The 18,392-nt window shown below is 45.1% G+C and overlaps 1 protein-coding gene across 4 annotated transcripts in view; it reads left to right on the top strand.

Annotated features, from left to right (window-relative positions):
• Positions 1–342: 342 nt before the first annotated feature.
• The window catches only part of SLC38A10 (solute carrier family 38 member 10), a 76,109-nt gene continuing 58,059 nt past the window's right edge, over positions 343–18,392 (top strand). For 2 of the 4 annotated variants that reach the window (XM_033138978.1, XM_033138980.1), the window contains exons 1-3: positions 343–681; positions 10,225–10,342; positions 18,042–18,087. In XM_033138978.1, coding sequence (XP_032994869.1) covers positions 577–681; positions 10,225–10,342; positions 18,042–18,087 — 269 coding nt within the window. In that variant the 5' untranslated portion in view covers positions 343–576. Of the gene's footprint in view, positions 682–9,769; positions 9,794–10,224; positions 10,343–18,041; positions 18,088–18,392 lie in introns of those variants that run through there. The other 2 variants (XM_033138981.1, XM_033138982.1) reach the window with 2 other exon arrangements.

Raw genomic sequence — 18,392 nt, forward strand, 5'->3', positions numbered from 1 at the left:
CGCTTGCACACAGCAACGTGGCAGCGCCGCATTGGTTCGCCGCGGCGGCGACAACACACCGCGTACTTATCCCAGCTCCGGAGGGGCACGGAAACCAGCCAACCACCGCGGCCGTACAGCAAGATCCTCGGCGTCACGGGGGATGGTTACCATGGCAACCCCGGCCTCTTGCCCCGCCTCGTCCACGACCAATCCTCCAGGGCCGGTCAGAGCAGTTCAAAAGGAGATTTTGCCCTCTTTCGTGTTTGTGCCGCTCTAGGCCGCTCGCTCTCTGTGGTTTCTTGCATGCTTTCCCCCCCTCCCCCTTTCTTTTGCATCCCGGAAGCGCCAACAGAGCAGGGGAAACGAGGAAGTGTGTGCGACGCGTGAAGCTGGAGCCGGGTTCTGGGGAGGAGGGGGGGAAAGAACTTGACTCCCTGAAGTGTCCCTCCCCCCCCCAGTACCCTCCACACCTTGGTTCTTCCCACGCCACGTCTGTCCCCGGCAACCCCGCCCCCTTGAGTTGAAACAGAGCTGTCAGTCCTCACCGCCCACCCTCCCAGAACGGTCCCACTCCCTCCCTGCCCTCCATCGAGCATGGCTTCCGCCCCTTCCTCTGGTTCCAACTGGGGCCTGATCATGAATATTGTGAACAGCATTGTTGGGGTCAGCGTGCTAACGATGCCCTTCTGCTTCCGACAGGTTAGTCCGGGTTTGCGCCAAATTCTGCTCGTCCTTTGCCTCTGGCTCTCTCTCTCTCTCTCTCTGCCCCGCTTCCCCTGATTGTAGCTGATTCTTGATTATGCATCTGTGGGAATTGGGGCAGTCTTTCTGACCCCCGACCCAACTCCCACCCCCGTGTTCAGGGAGTTCCCTTCTCCAACCTCCCCCCTCCCCAAATGTCCTCGTGGCAAGGAATCTGCACGTGACAGGCAGATGCTCAGGAGGTTGTCTTCTGTTGGGAAAGCTGCGCCCTGTGAATATCTGTCTGCAGTGAGTCTGTCGGAAAGGCAGGAGAGCTCAGCCAGAAATAAAGCTGGGACTCCTACAGGTGGTTCTGCTGCCACACCAAGCAAAGCGACTTCAGCTGATTTTGTTGGTTGCCTAAGAGGGAAAGTTGCTCTTTCACTTAGTCCTCACACTCACTTTCTGTCCTCCTTCCTTTTATGCTAATCATTCTGCCCTCCCTTTTTTTGCTTATGTTCTTACTTTTTACTTACTAATTTAATTAAAAGATTGTTTTCTGCTAACTGAACCTAACTTTACATTCCCATTCATCTTTTCCCTTATTCCCACTTGCCTTGATTGTTACAGGCTTGGACTTATCTTTGAGAAAAGCCAGTTTTAGATGAGTTCGGATCAGTTGTTTGCCTTATACAGTACTGTATTGTTGATGGTTGTTTATATTGTAGAAGGTAGTTTATAACATGTAGGTTAGTTTTTATGGCCTGAGAGACCATGCTTTGTTAATGCTTGCTGAGTACTGACACAAGGGGGTACTTTGCAGACTGTTTAGGACAACACTTGTGGTTTACCCTATTTATCCTTAGTTAAAAAATCCTGCTACAAGTATTCTTCATCTTTAAGACATCTATCCTGCAATAAAGATTTCAGAAAGAATACAAAATGGGACATGTAACAAAATGTTGCAGTGTAGAGACCCCCTGTTCAGGGTGCCAGCCAGCCATGCTGCCTTTCTTCATACTGTACTCCATTCTATTTGTTGTTTTCTCTTTCTGTCTCTGTTTTTCTCTCCCCACCCCCTGTTTTTCTGCCCACTGAGTACCCTCACTCCTTATAGGGTTATTATGGGGTATCCCCTCCCTTAGGTTTCCTTTGACAAATATTTTTGTACTTCTACAATCATTGGCATTCCCCAATTCTTCTGAGTTCTCCTTCTTGCGTGTGGATAGTGCTGTTTTGCCTACATAAAGATAGACTCAAAATGAGTTCACTATTAGCAGAGCTATGTCTGATCCTGGCAGCTCTAAAGTTATTTTAACTTTTGCATAATAGTTCTCTTGCCTTGTCTATCTTGTCTATTTCAGATGGACCTTTGCAGTGGTGGTTCTCTACTTATGGAATGCTTTCCCTATGGAGGCTCACCTGGTGGCATCTTTATCTATTTTTAGATGCCAGGCAAAAAGTTTCCTTCTCACATGGACTTTTGGCCCTTAATTTGAAGGGGTATTTGTGGCCTCTTTTAACGGGGCAGGATCTTTAAGACCTGTCTTTTATTTGCATAGATGCGTTTTGTTTAAGTTTTTATTGATTGTGTTTATTGAAATTGGGTTTAGTATTTCTGTTGTGTCCGTAAGTCGCTTGGAGCCATGTCCATGAGTAAAGCAATGTTGGACATTGTACTGAAGTTTTTCCGCACATGTATAACTTGTTTGGCAGGTGCAAAAATGTCACAGAATTGAGGAACTTGGTATTCAAATAGTTCCTTTGTTGAAGAGTGGCAGGAAATCCACTTCACCCACTCCCCATTAAAGCCACCCTGCATCTCTGCATGGTAACCCTTGTTTCTGATCTCCCCTTCTCCTGCCAGGTCTCGGAGATGTGGGTTGAGGTTGTCTCTCAGGTAGTTGGGGTAGCAGGGTTAGGTCTTTTGCTGCTGCCTTACATGTGGGGGTGGCAATCAGGTCTTCCTGAGTTCCTGTATTCATTCTTCTGTATCTTTTATTGCCTGCATTGGTTGCTCCTGCTATTGTTTTGCTTATTGTTCCAGTTACTTTTGAGGTTGAATCCTCCTCATTGGACAGTCTGGGAGGCAGGTTGTGCCCCTCCCCCAGTAATAAGTTCCATGCTCTGCCTGTTGATTCCTGGATGAGGCACCATCCCTATATACCACACTGTACCCTATAACTAGTGAGAGTGATCGGCCTCCCCTTCCACAGACAGTTGCATGTGCATCACATTTGCAGCATACAGGGACCTATAACCAACTTTAAATAACACTTTTGTGTGGTTTAGGGGTATATTGTATATATGTATTATTATACAGGTGTGAATTTCCTAATGTGGTGCAGAAATTGTCCTAGTAGACAAAGACATAAGAAGAGTCATGCTGGCTTAGATCCCAGAGGTCCATCTTCTCTAGCATCCTGCTTCCCACGATGGGCAACTAGATGCCTTTGGGATGCACACAAGTAGGACATAACAGTGGTATCCCTTTCCTTTTTGTTGCTCCCTGGCAACTGATGTTCAGTGGGATAACCGGGAGATTCCATATACCACAACTCACAGGTGTATAGCAAGTTGTTCTAACTAGGCTTATTGGTTGAGATCCTCTGAACTTTCAGAGCAGCCTGTAATTGTGGTATCCAATCTCAGTGGCATCGAAGTGGTCTCTTCACCTTGAGCTTTTGTCAGAGTTCTTAAGACACTGAATGCTCAGTTTTGCTGTTAAGACGTAGTTCTGTTTCTGAATTGGAAAGGCACAGCTGGTGTTGGCTGTTCAGGTTTTACACCTGCCATTTGCAAGGTAATGGTCGGCATCTCTCTTTACAAGCACAAAGAGTTCTACAATTTGTCCATTTAGGTTTTGTTCACAGAATCCAGTCTGATCATGCCTCTGTGAATGACTTCCAAATTTCTTTAAGAAAAACCTTGAATGGAGTTTTATATTCGGGATCTACCTATAATCTCACCTTCTTTCTCTGGAAGTTGGATACCTTCCTCATAGCTTTCTGTATTATTTTGATCCCAATATCTCTTGCCAGCCAGCCAGCTTTCTGATGTTACACCCGCCTAGGGCGTGCAGCATGTTGGCAAATAACCATTGGTGGTTGGCTTCTGAATTAGATTAATCTTGGGTGGTGTTTGCTTTATTTGATAGCTATTTATTTATACAGAGCATTTTTACCCAGTCCTTTAGCCAAAGAGGCCCTCAGAGCAGCTTATAAAATTTGACAGCAAGATAATTATTGCCCCATTTTTGCTGGGGTCACAATTAGGCTTGTTAGTTGCTTGTTACCCTGAAGTCTCCAATGGTTCAGTAGAGCCTGAGGCTCTTAATCTCAGGGTTGTAGGTTTGAGTACCACATTGGGTGAAAGATTCCTGTGTTGCAGGGGGTTGAACTAGATGACCCTAGTGGTGCCTTCCAACTGTACAAGTCTGTGATTCTGTGATAAACAGAGAATGGGATTCAACTAAGTTGTTGCATGTGTGCAATGTGGTCTGCTTGCACAACAGGACTTCTCCCCCTTGCCCACATCTTCTAAATCTGATCTGGAGGTCTGGGAAAATCCAGAACAGGTTTAAGGAGTGCCTGGTGGGAGGAGAAGGGAGAAAGTACTGTTGCATGAATGGACTTTGTTCCATCCACTTGGTGCTACATTGAATTTCACCCATAGATATATTGTATATATCTATGGGTGAAATTCCAGTAAAAGAAAAATCATACAAAACATCTAGCATTAAAATGCACACACATGCACACACACACAATAATAGCCACAGGAAGCTTTGGCAGCACACTAATAATATTGCAGTCTATCAAAAATTAGGTTTGAGAGCTAAGGTTTTTTGGGGCATTGGAAAGATCTCAGTGAAGGTGCCAGGTGGACTTTGCTGGGAAGAGCATTCCACAGATGGGGAGCCACAACTAAAAGGTCCCATCCTTTGTCATCATCATCCAAAAGTCTCTCAGAGGTGGGACCTGGAGAATGTTGGGAATCTGAGGTGAGATACTCACATAGTGGAAGTTTCCCCCAGTTCCAGTCACCGTACAGAGGCATCTTAAGTGGTGTAGTGGTTAAGAGCGGTAGACTCTAATCTGGTGAACTGGGTTCGCATCTCCGCTCCTCCATATGCAGCTGCTGGGTGACCTTGGGCTAGTCACACTTCTCTGAAGTCTCTCAGCCCCACTCACCTCACAGAGTGTTTGTTGTGGGGGAGGAAGGGAAAGGAGAATGTTAGCTGCTTTGAGACTCCTTCGGGTAGTGAAAAGCGGGATATCAAATCCAAACTCTTCTTCTTCTTCTTCTTCTTAAGATCCAAAATAGTTTACTGCTGCAGAAGATCAGGGCTTCAGTAAAACATTTCCGGACATTGGTATATACCGGTACATACAGCCTGTAGGCTTTGCAGATACAGTTACAGATACAGATACAGATACAGATACATGCAAGTATAAAGTATTTCTGTTGCTCCAGCAATTTAAGATGTAACACAGATTCCAACTCACTTCTAAGACTGACCCTGACACACGACAGACCCACTGACTGACTCATGAGCTGATGTGTCTTGCTCACTTATATAGATGGCACTGGGCCATTGCCATAGCAACTGGCTTGGATGACCTTGAACCTGTTGACTTATCTCATACGTGCTCATGAAGGAAATTAACCCCTTCTTCCATGTCCAGTTCCTCCAACAGAGAAGGGTATGAGAATAAGATCTAAGGGTAAAGGTAGATTCATATTGGAAGAGGTTTTGCAGAAGACACTGGGGTCCTGAACTGGGCTCAGAAGTGTACATGCAGCCAGTGTAGTTGCAATAGAACTGATGTTATATGAACTGTTTGGCCCCAAACCTGTCAACAGTCAGGCAGCCACATTCTGCACTAATTGAAGCTTCTGAAATGCTTCCAAAGGCAGCCCACATATAAAGCACATTGCATTATAGAAGACATGACACACAAGGAAAAGGGGCTGGGAGGAGAGGCGGAAAAAAGCAGGCTCAGACAGCAGTTCTTAAAGTTATGTTTTATTTATCTTCTGTGGTGTTCCCACTGCACTTTCAGAGCTATTTTTGTTCTCTGAACTTGCAATCTTGCTCTCCACTCAAAGTCGCTTGATTTTGTACCTGCAGTATAAAATGGTCAGCTTTACAGTGTACTGCAGAGGATGGAGCTGCCCTAAAGACAGTTTGGAAAATTCAGTAAGTGCAGATCATGACAGCGACAGTGAGAATTTTGACCCTAGTCAACCAGCTGGAATCACTGATGTTAAAAGATCTTAACTTGGCTGCCTGTGAGTTTCTGGGCTGAATTTCAGGTGCTGGTATTGACCTATAAAGTTGTTGATGACTTGTGGTCCTGGTTTCTGAACAGAACATGCCCTTAGATCTGGCAATGGGGGGTGGGGAGAGACCCTTCCTGTCACTCCCTTGGGGGTGATGCATCATATGATGACAAGGGATAGGGCCTTCCTTGTGGTGGTGTCCCAATTATGGAATCCCCACCCCCACCCCTGAGATATGCCAGGCATTGATTCCTTTGACACTCCTTAGTACAGTGGTATCCAAACATTTTTCAAAGAGGCCCAGATTTGATGAAGTGGAGGGCCGTGAGGGCCGACCAAAGGGCCAACCTAAATTGTTGACCTTTTTTAGGATTGAAGTTGTTAAGCTTTTTTTAGGGTTGAAGATACAGGATAAAGGAAGTCTTTTATTTGGTTGTTTGTATTGTTGTATGTTATGTTCACATTTAATGAAGGTGGATTTGTGTATTGGGGGGCTTATGTTATGTTGTAAATGGAATTCCAATACAAATTTAAATTATAAAAGAAGTTTTGAAGTTGTTAAGGTTTTTGTAGAAAATAAACTGTCACAGGGGCCGGATTAAACCGACCGGTGGGTCGGATTAGGCCCCCAAAACGGACTTTGGACATGCCTGCCTTAGTACAAAGCTAAAATCTGTATTTTTGCCCAGGCTCCTGTGCAATATTAGGTTTTATACTAAGATTTTGATTATATATTAAAATGCTCCTATTTATTTAATCTGATCTGTTATTCTAGAATTATTTTAGCCTCCCATGAGAACTTTGAATGTCAATTAGGCTAAAAACTATTCTGAAATAAATCTGAAATATAATAGGAGGAATTAGATATCTCGCTCCTGGTTCCATCAGGACAAGCATTTTGGCTTGCCAGGAGGAACAATCCCCTCACTGCTCCACCCAGTGCACTTGTTTGGTCATGGTTCTGACCCCTGCAGCCAGAGGTGGGGGAAGCTCTATTGCTCAAGTGAAAGTCTTTGCATAGGGCTTCAGTTGCCATGACTCATTAGATGAATCCTGCCCAATTTAATACTGAAGCTACATAGGATTTTATTCAAACTGAACTTGTTAAGTGGGTGGCGCTGTGGTCTAAACCACTGAGCCTAGGCTTGCCGATCGGAAGGTCTGCAGTTCAAATCCCCATGACGGGGTGAGCTTTGAAAGCATGTCAAAGTGCAAGTAGATAAATAGGGACCGCTCTGGCGGGAAGGTAAACAACATTTCCATGCGCTGCCCTGGTTTTGCCAGAAGAGGCTTAGTCATGCTGCCCACATGACCCGGAAAAACTGTCTGCGGACAAACATCGGCTCCCTTGGCCAGTAAAGCGAGATGAGCGCCGCAACCGTTCACGAGTGGACTTAACTGTCGGGGTCCTTTACATTTAACTTGTTAAGCTATGAATGGCAAGAAAGTTATTCCTTTCTTTTGTGAAGGCTGGAAGTCTGCATATGCTAACAGGCTTTTAAAAAAAGATCCTTAGCAGTTTCAGCAGGCTCTTTTTGGCTTATGATTCATGATCCCTACATAAAGTCAAATTTTGATATGGAACAATACAGAACAGAGTAAGTTATGTTTAGAATAATGGAAGAATACCAGCACCATTCTCTGTGTGTTTACTCGAAAGCAAGTCCTACTTAGTTTAATGGGATTTGCTCTGAAGTAAGTATGCATAGTTTTAGAACACAAGCTTTTTGTGACCAGAATGTCTTTCCTAAGCTGCTAAGCAAATTGATAACCTGATATTACTTTTTCAAGTAACTTTTGGAAGAGATTCCAAACCCTCCAAACCTTTGCATCAGAAGGTTCCAATCAATCAAGATGTTTAGCTGTTGGTTAGTTCCATCTTTTTCCCAACAGATGGCATTAGCATATAGCAAAGCAAAACACTTGAGTCATTTAAGTAGGTCCGATAACAGATGGTACCAATGATGTCGTTATATTTTTTTCTCTTGCAGAGAGATCTGCATCAGGGTACTCTTTCTGGAATATTTGACTAGTCAAATAATAAACATGGTTCTTTGATCAGAAAATAGCAGCTGAGTTGTCAGTTGAAAATAGCAGCTGCCATCTTCGGCTTTAACCCTGGACTGACTGAGAAATAGACTGTTTACCAGATATTTGACATTCCCAGTATCTGTGAATGCGCGACATGTTGTATATAATGTCTGAAGGCAAGTGATAGCCTGAAGAGTATGCTTCCTTGCAATGAATGTCTGTGCCTTCCTTCTTACATTCATTGTATTCATGGGTTTCTCTCCCTACAGGGGAGGAAAAGATTAAAACTCCTGGCGTGATCATGGTCTGAATACCCCAAGATCGTGACTTGGTCTTTCAGTCTAATAATGTAACCATCCCAGAGCCTTCTGTAGGTTACCCCCCCTCCCTTAAATAAACCTTGTGCTTTGTTGTGAACTTTTTGCAATTTAGAAATAATAAAGCTCCCTTACAATTCCATTTCCCACTCTTACCTACAAATTCCTCAGGTTAAGATGAATGAGCAAGGTAGAAATAGGCAAAGGTGCAAGTGTAAACAAGGTCTGATGAGCCGAAAAAAAGTGATGCCAATATAATAGATCTTGAACCAGCCAAAAAGTGCATAGGAAATAAATGCACCGCTGTGTAAGGAAGTGTGGCCATGTTGCAATACGTTAAGGACCTTAAGAAGAGAGAAAATATATTTGGGGAAGGCAAAACAGGTAGTAGAAGAGCTGTTAGGTGTGTCCACATCTCCTCCTTAGGGTGCACAGGCCCTTTCTTCCTAAGATGTATCAAAGGTCATACTTTTAACACTGGTGTTGCTAGTGGCACTTCATTGTGCTTGCGTCTGTTTTGAGCCACATAGACAGATGCCCCTGCTGGTAAAAGAGCCGCAGGTGTCGGTCACCGGACACTCGGAGGCATAGTTGATTTTTTCAGTGCCGGACTTAACGGGAGTTAGGAACTGCTGGTAGTAATTAAGTCTTTGTGGTTGTAAAAGTGCTTACCACCAAATGATATGTGGTTATGCACATGAACATCTGGTCACAGATGCTTTCCCAATGCACGGCAGCGCTTGTTAACAGATGCTGCTAATAGATTGTGGTACTTGGTTGCACGAATGACCTGATGGAAAATCACAGTAGTAGGATATTAACTCCAGTATAACTTCTGCCCAGAAAGGTTTGTGTGTAGCCTTTGTTTCAGCAGGCCCTGGGAGACAAGGGCTTGCTTATCCTGTTTCACCTGCTTCCACCAAATCCTGGAAATGGCAATGACTTCCTTCATTTTGTGGACACACCCACCCACCCACCCACCCCAAAACAATCGACCTGTGGCAGTGTTTTTGAGAGACCTTTGGAAGGCTCTGGGGTTCTTGTTGGTTGGTCCAACCTCACAGCTGCCAACTGATGTCAATAAGCCTTCCCTTGAGAAACTAGCCCTTTGCCGCTATTTACGTTTTAAGGCTTCTCAGAGCAGGACATTGGTTTGTTATGCCCACAGTTGCCAGCAACTCCAAAGCTACAACTCAGAACAAATAGCAGCTGTGATTAAAGTTTAGCACCACTTGTTCCTGCGGAGTCATGCATTGTTTTCAATAAATGCTCAGCCATTCATGTCCTCTCTCTCCCCCTCCTTTCTCTGAGCTCCTTCCGCTTGCTTCCTCTACAAATACAACCAGAGAGGGAGCCAGCGTAATGTTTTCTGGGACAGGTAGCTAACAGGGTAATTTATGTTTGCACTGTAAGCGGGTAGTACAGCCAGTAACACCTCTGCAGAGGAGTTCAAACTCCTGGATCAACAGCATGCTAACTTGTTTAACATGAATCTGGTAGGAGCTTGAGACAGATCACTGTTCTGGAATATGCCCAGAAAATGTCACAACAGCAGGGCATGTAGTCTTGTTCCCTTCCGTAAATTGCTCTGGTTTCCTTTTCCAGGCAAGGAGGTGCTGCAACCGAGCCATTTAGTAAACAGGTGGCTGCTCTATGTCTTCTGCCATAAACTGTGTGTGTGAATAAAATTGAACTCGTACGTCACATTTTGGCTGACTGCTGTTCAGAGGCAGGGGATCTCCCTTAACAGACTAGTGTGTGGCTGCAAACATCCCAGCCAGCCTCTAGGTGCTATGGGACAGCAATAAGAATGCATGAAATAAGAGTTGTAGGGTGGGTGGGGGGGGGGAAGAGAGAGGATGGGGTGGTGGAGAGTGCTTATTATTCATCCAGCACTTTTATTTCCTCCCCCCTTCCTCCTTTCTAGTGTGGCATCTTTCTGGGAGCTCTGCTGCTTATTTTCTGTTCCTGGATGACTCATCAATCCTGTATGTTCCTAGTGAAATCGGCCAATCTCAGCAAACGCAGGACGTATCCTGGACTAGGTGAGCATGGTCAACTGGGGGCGAGGGTGATTTTATGCCTTGCTTTTTACTCCCATCTTCCCGATTTACGACAGTCATACTGTTGCGGCTGAATTATTCACGGTATTCTAGGGTATGCTTGTTTCTCTCCTCCTTTCTGTGATAGCAGCTGGTAGCAGAAACGTTTAACTCTTCGAAGATGGCGCCGAACTGCTTTGACTGCACAATCCAGGAAGATAATGGTGCAAACGTGTGCTCTTAAGGGAGAGAGCTGGCATGACGGGTGTCTCTGGAATAGGTTATTGGTCTCTTCCCAAAAACCACTCACTTTCCCTGCCCAGCATGCTGCCGAGGACATTGGGTTCTGCCAGTAGAAAGCCTGGCATGGACTGTGGGCTCCTTGGATCGTGTGCTTGCGGCAGCACAACGGGGAGGTCAGGGGAAACAGTGTACAAAGTTCTAAGCAGCCAAGAAAACCGAAACATCTGCAAGATTCATGTGTGGGTTTCTGGCAAGGCCCGCCAGCCCTCTTCCTCATAGCTTGTCTGCTGTGCCTTGGCGCCAGGATCTCCATCTATTTTTGACCTCTCCTCCGATTCCCAAGGATTTGGGTGGGGGAGGAGATGCTCGGAGAGGGCTGAGGATTTAAGCCTTTCTGATTGGTATGTGTCGTCTTGTTGGAAAACAAAGCTGGGTAGAATAGCCCCTCTTGGGCTTTCTTAAAAGCGGCTGCTCCAGGAACAGAAACTCTGCCATGCCCCATTCTAAGTTTGCCTCTTGCAGAGGTGGGATTTGTCCCTCGGGGTGGCAGAGGTGAAAGACTCTCATGGCAGGACATGCTGTTTTCTGCCCTCCCACAACCATAACCCCATCTTGCGTTTCCTGAGTTGCCTCTTGGGGAGTCAGAGTGGGGAATTGGCTGGTCTCCCTGCCTGCAAAGGATTTAAAGAAATGTGCAGTCTCCTTAGTGACTGTTGACAGATGGATACCCTCAGTTCCTCTGTTGCCTGAGGCTCCTTCATTTAGCTGCACAGCACAGCCACTGCAAAATAGGTCTATTGGTAACAACAGAAATTAGAAAACTCGTGTAGTCCTGAAGGTTAAAGCCTTTCTACAAAAGATATGCTATATTATAACTTCTCTCTCTCTCTCTCTCTCTCTCTCTCTCTCTCTCTTGGCAGGGTGGGGTTAAGGAGGCGAAAGGAACGGGGAGTCAAACATAGCTCTTTCTCCCTCTCGCCAGATGCCCGCAGTCCTTGATTTCCCCCTTCTGTGTTACAATAAGTCTTTGTACACCCCTCCTCCTTTGCCTGAATACAGAGAGTCCTCTTCACCTTGGAGTGTCTCCCAGGAAGAAGAGGTTCCCTTCCCTTTCAAAAAAAAAAAAAAAAAAAAAAAACCCTAAGCAGCTTAGATACACAGAAGGGCTAGTAAATGCTTCCAAACTTTTTGGCACACAAACATTGCTGCGGAAAGAAATGGCTTCCCTTTTCTGCCCGCCTTTGCCCTGGGAGAGATGCCATCAGCCCAGAGCAGGGAGAGTGCCTGGGAAAAAGGCATCTTCTGCCCCGGGGAAGGCTGGGCCACCGCCGCCACAGTCATCCTAATGCCTCAAGGTTGAGCAGCTACACACAGCAGCCTTTGTGGCTGGCTTTCTTCTGCACCGGTCCAGCTGCAAGAGATCCTGGCAGAGCCCACGCCGCCGATTCTGTGGGAGGCTTTGGCAGCTTTGAGGGACGCAGGAAAGTTTTACAAATCAACTTAATCTAAGCAATGTCTTCCGGAAGAGCATTCAAAGCCTTGGCTACGAAAGCCAAAGTGGCAGAGAAACAATAGGAATAAACACCTCTAAATGTTGTTTGGGAGCGAGAGACGGGATGGGCGGAGGAACTCTAGATGTCTGTCAAGTCCGGCAAATCAATAGCATTTGTCTCTGAGAAACGAAGCAGCAACGTTGTTGTCGCTGTTTTTAAATGATACACTGTTGTTTGGGGCTATAATTTTTCTCGGGCTTTGATAGGATCGTTTAAAGCAAAGGGGCAAATGCTTTTCACTCAGAATTGTTTATTTTCTTAATATAGATGGTAGAAATAATTCCACGGAAAGGACATAAGCACAGCCTCACTTGGTCTCGTTGTGCCCCATCTATGTAAGCTTCAGCAATGCTGGTGTTGGGAGGACAGCTCTTGACTCTGCTGCCCCCCACCCTACCCCAAAAAGGGATTTGCTTTATATTTCAGTTTTATTTAAAACCTTGTATTAAATTTGTAATGATAAAGTTATAAGAAAAAACTGCTCCTTTTCCCTTATGCCAAGAGCTCGTATAGAGTCCTTATGTAGGTTCCCTTTCAGTAGGAGAAAATAACAGAGGCCAGCCAGAGAATATTGAGAAACATTATGAGAATGATAAGGTCTAAGATATCAAATAAATGTTCATAAATGTACCAAGCAAAAACATACCTAAGTATATAAACCACGCGTTTATATCAGGTTTCTGGCAGACAGGATTTCTGTTGTAGGCCGCCTCCGGTGAAGTATTTCTGCTGTAGACCACCCCTTCAGTGATGTATGTATGATGTGTTGGGGGGGGGGTGGTCTTGAGCTACAGGGTGGCAACTTCAGAAGTCTATATAAGGGCTTGCACACCTTTGTTTGGGGTTCCTCCTCCCTCCTGCATGGGGATGTGAGCACCCTGTTGCAACAGTTTAATAAAGATCAGGCTTACTAGCTACTCAATATTCTCTGGTTGGCCTGTGTTATTTTCTCCTACCGATAGGGAACCTACATAAGGACTCTATACGGGCTCTTGGGTACCCCATAAGGGAAAAGGAGCAGTTTTTTCTTACAACAATAATGAATAAGCTTACTTTTCTCAAGTGTGCTTTGAAGTGTCTACAAACAAATTTTGTCTCACACACACACCCACACCCACACCCACACATATATTTATATACACAGTCGTACCTTGGTTGACAAATGCCTTGCAACTCAAACATTTTGGCTCCCAAACGCCGCAAACCCAGAAGTGAGTGTTCCGGTCTGCAAACGTTCTTTGGAACCCAAACATCCAGCACAGCTTCTGTGGCTTCCAATTGACTGCAGCAGCTTTCTGCAGCCAATCGGAAGCCGCGTCTTGGTTTCCGATCGTTTTGGAAGTCGAACGGACTTCTGGAACAGATTCCGTTCGACTTCCGAGGTACCACTGTATATATAAAATCTTCATTACATATTTGGAATAATACTATGCATGGTTGTAGTATTCTGTATTCTGGTACACTCATACCCCAATATTATGTAGTAGAAATAAATTGGGAAACACACTAATATCTGCTTGATGCCTTTGAGTTAAAAGGTAAAGGTAAAGGGACCCCTGACCATCAGGTCCAGTCGTGTCCGACTCTGGGGTTGCGGCGCTCATCTCGCTCTATAGGCCAAGGGAGCCGGCGTTTGTCCGCAGACAGCTTCCGGGTCATGTGGCCAGCATGACTGAGCCGCTTCTGGCGAACCAGAGCAGCACACGGAAACGCCGTTTACCTTCCCGCTGGAGCGGTCCCTATTTATCTACTTGCACTTTGACGTGCTTTCGAACTGCTAGGTGGGCAGGAGCTGGGACCGAGCAACGGGAGCTCACCCCGTGGCAGGGATTCGAACCGCCAACCTTCTGATCAGCAAGCCCTAGACTCTGTGGTTTAACCCACAGCGCCACCTGGGTCCCGCCTTTGAGTTAGGCAGGGTTAAATATTTAAATACATAAGACTATAGGTAAAAATATTTTATCCACTGCTGTTCTGTATTGGTTGTTGGGCTACTGAAACATTACACAAGAATTTGGATATCTGCAAAGTTTGCAAAGTTAAGAGAGCAGATGTAATCCCAACTCCTGAAGGAGGGTACTGGGTGGGCACTTGACTATTGTTCTAACTAGTACAGGATCTTGGCTGAAAGCCATTTTGTCTATATACTTAGTGTGTATGAAGGTGTACTGGGTCTCACACGTTCTCTGTAAGAATGCTGTGTGCACAATGCTCTGGTTTCATTTTCATAAACATTCAGACATGCATGAGACCTGTGATAGACAGAAGCTGAGGTCAGTTTGTGTGTCTTGAAAGCGCATATGACTGAATTCCCCCTCCATACAGAAAACAAATCCCCTCTGTGTAGAAAACTAGCATAGAGCTAGCTAGAACCTTTCCCCCGATGTTCTAGTTTTCTGCTTGAAGGGAATATATTATGGAATTATGGGAAAGCATTCCATCAATTGAGCCCTGTCCTTCAGACAAGGCCCAGATTTATTTATTTTTCATCTGTTTAATTAGACTAGAGAGAGGGACTGGTTGTTCATAAATGGTTGACGTGCTCACTGCCACTGTGGAAAGTGGAGAATCTCCCATTTGGATCCTGACTGCAGCTTAGCTACATACTTATAAATACATGTTTATAGGCTTAATTTATCTGATATCCCTTTAATAATCCATCTCAGCATAGGAAATCTAAAACATCTACTCATTGCCTCATTTTAGAACACCCAGAGACACTGCTAGTTTAATATCTTAGGACTATACCTCAGTCATACAGGAACTGATATCAGTCTTGAAACATTTACATATCTATCTTTATATAAATTAGAGAGCTGGTTTGATTTAGTAGATAGAACATTTGGTCTTGGATCTAGAGGGCCCAAATCCAGATTCTGGCTCTGCAATGGATTTATTAAATGGCCTCGGGCAAGTTACTTGTCTCAGCCTTCATTCCTCTTTTGTAAGGTGAGAATAATGACCTTTTTCTTGAGGAGGAGTGTAATAAGGATTGTCAAGTCCTTTGTAAACTAAAGGACTGCATAACAATAATATATAACTGTAATGAGGTTATTTCGCTTTCCGCTAGCTTTCCCTTCGCTCCCAGGTGCACACCTTAATTTTAACCCTAATTAACTAGAATCCACCTAAGAGGCCTAATGCAAAATCGCAAGACGGTTCTCTTCAATGTCACTTTTCCTTCTACACGGGCACAAAAGTTCAGTGTCTGACAGAATCCTTCTGTTTACAAAGCGCTCCACTTTTCCACTGACTCATTCTCCACCACCCCAACCCCCTACCGTTTGGGTTTGCTTTGCTGTTTGGTTGGGGGGGGGGGGCGGCGGCATGCGCTTGTTGCTTCACATGCTGTTTTCTTTCCCTGCCGGTACATAGTCAGTTGTCTTCTGACACTGATGAGATGCCAGATTAAAATATGAAATGCTGATGGGCCTGCCTGCGCATAGATGAATGAGATTCATTTGCAAACTTAAATTTGCAGCCTGCTTTATTGCTTAAAGCTTAAGCCCAGGTATCTGCTTTTCTTCTTTCTGCAAAATAAGCCATTTATTCCCATATACCGGTGGGAAAGCAAGTTATAAATAACTTCTCTCACCAGTGGTCTTCTCATGTGAGCAGTGCTGGAGAAAGTGCTTGTGGAAGACTGCAGTGGCTCGTTCTGTAAAAGGGGTGTGCTGGAAACAAGAAACCTGTTTTCACAGAAGTAGCCGCTGCAGTCTTGTGCAAGGATGTCAGCACTCAGCATGCAAATGGACCACTTTTGCAAGCATCCCCCCCCCCATATATTGGTCAGCTCATGTAGTGCATGGATCAACTCTGAGTGAGCGTGACTTTTTCAAAACCCTCTACTGAGTGAATGGCTGAGCTGGCATCTGGATCCAGTACTCCTCAGTCCATGTTTTGCAATTGTTTCAAGGCCTGTTCTCTAACGCTCATCAGCACCAGGCATCAAGCAAGAGTTCCTCTTGTGGACTGCCTCTGCCAGTTCTTTGGCAGTAAAGGGACCCCTGACCATTAGGTCCAGTCGTATCCAGCTCTGGGGTTGCGGCGCTCATCTCACATTACTGGCCGAGGGAGCCGGCGTACAGCTTCCGGGTCATGTGGCCAGCATTACAAAGCCGATTCTGGCAAGCCAGAGCAGTGCACGGAAACGCCGGTTAACTTCCCGCCGGAGCGGTACCTATTTATCTACTTGCACTTTGACGTGCTTTCGAACTGCTAGGTTGGCAGGAGCAGGGACTGAGCAACGGGAGCTCACCCCGTCGCGGGGATTCGAACCACCGACCTTCTGATCAGCAAGCCCTAGACTGTGGTTTAACCCACAGCGTCACCCGCGTCTTTGGCGGTAGTTGGGCACAATTTCTTACCGGGATTCTTAAGGGTAGCTTAGTCAGTAGAGCGTGAGACTCTTAATCCTAGGGTCGTGGGTTCGAGCCCCACATTGGACAAAAGATTCCTGCATTGCAGGGGACTGGACTAAATTATCCTTGGGGTCCCTTCCAACTCTATTATTCTATAGGCAGAAAAGAAAAGAACAAATCGCAAGCACTTTCCTCAGACCTGGCCAGAGGATGTGGGCTGCAAAATTAGAGCAGTTAACAGCAGCCCAAAGTAAAAAGGAGAACACCTTGGTAACCAAACTTCCTGCTCTTAGATCCAGGTAGTTGAAGCCAGCCAAGCAACCTGTCTCTTGTAGCTAGGTTGGGCTTGCTTCAAAGGGAGCTTTTGAAAGAAATTTGAGGGAAGTGTTTTCCCCCTCCTTCCCCCCCCCTCCCCACCTCTGTGGTATCTTGAGCCTGAAGGGGTAGCTTCATTCCTCAGTTGCTTGACTCAACAGATGGATCCCAGGTCTGTTGTTTAATTGATCCATTTTAATTGAAAATCTGCTTTAAAAATCAATCAATCAATTGACACCTCTATTTCTAAGGCGGCATTATCTTTGGGCCTTCCATTGGAGAAGGATACGCCCTTTCTGTTGTCCTTATCCCTTATTTTATTACATCCTTGCGCTCGGGCGGCTGATCTTTTCCTTTCTTTTTTTGCTGTTTTTGTATGTGCAGATTTCACCACATTGTGCAAGCAGAGGGGCTGAAAGCCCTGTTGCCTTCTGTAAACATTTCACATGAATGTGTGGCATTAGTAAGAGGCCCTGGTTAAAAAAAGGTTCTCTCCCTCAGAACCGGAGGTGGCAATTTCCCTCTTATCCCCATAGTAAAACGCCTTTTGAAAATACAAGCTGAGCTTTCCAGAGGAACAGTGATTTCAAGGGTGCCGATTGCTTTGTGCTGCGAGCGGTGACCAGTGTATGAAATGAAAAAGAAATCTCTTGGTCAAATCCCTTTGGTGTGGGTTGTGAATCATGGATATTCTCAGGGTGGCTGCACATTCTGGGCACCATCTCAATCCTCCCGTCAGCGGCACAAAGTGGTTCAGTCATAATGGAGAAGGAAGGAATAAAAATGGGGACTTGATTGAAATTTTGCACTGCAGTAACTTTTTTGCCACACTGTCTCTCATGCTCACATATTTTCTTTTTCCGCCCTGACTTTCTTCTTCTAATAGTTGCCATGTGTAACTCCTATTTAGTGCTGTTGAGTTTTTTTGTGTGCGTGGGTTGGGGGGGGGGAGGGAAGGAAGAACCTGCTTTGAATCTTTCCCCCAAATTTGTTTTTATGTGGCTTCTGATTTGTGAATGGTATGCCAAGGCGTGGGGTGGGGGGGCGGTCCCAGAGTGGCGGTGGGGTAGAAGAAAACTAACTCTGAAATACAAAACTAGCAAAGCCCTGCCTCTTGAACAGCCTCTGGTGGGTGTTGTTCCTTTTTTTTTTTTACATGCCACGTTTTGAACATATGTTTGAATAATTGTGATGATGATGTGTGTGTTTTCCTCCCCCTTTTCTTTCTAGCCTTCCATGCCTATGGAAAACTTGGGAAAATGCTTGTGGAAACCAGGTAACTTTTCTTTTCTTTTCTTTTCCTTTTCTTTTTTATCCCACTCTCCTCTTCAAAATTCCACTCTTTGAAATTATCTCTATATAGTTTAAATTATCAGTTCTGATCCCTTCAAACCTGGTGTTCCATTTATTGTTTTGGGCCTTGTGGTTTTTTCTGCTTCTTCTGGCTAATTCCAGTCTCTCTCTTAGGGAACTTGTTACAGGTAGGTAGCCGTGTTGGTCTGCCAAAGTCAAAACAAAATAAAATAAAAAATTCCTTCCAGTAGCACCTTAGAGACCAACTAAGTTAGTTCTTGGTATGAG

Source organism: Lacerta agilis, chromosome 2 (genome assembly GCF_009819535.1).
Source record: "Lacerta agilis isolate rLacAgi1 chromosome 2, rLacAgi1.pri, whole genome shotgun sequence".
Classification (NCBI taxonomy): domain Eukaryota; kingdom Metazoa; phylum Chordata; class Lepidosauria; order Squamata; family Lacertidae; genus Lacerta; species Lacerta agilis.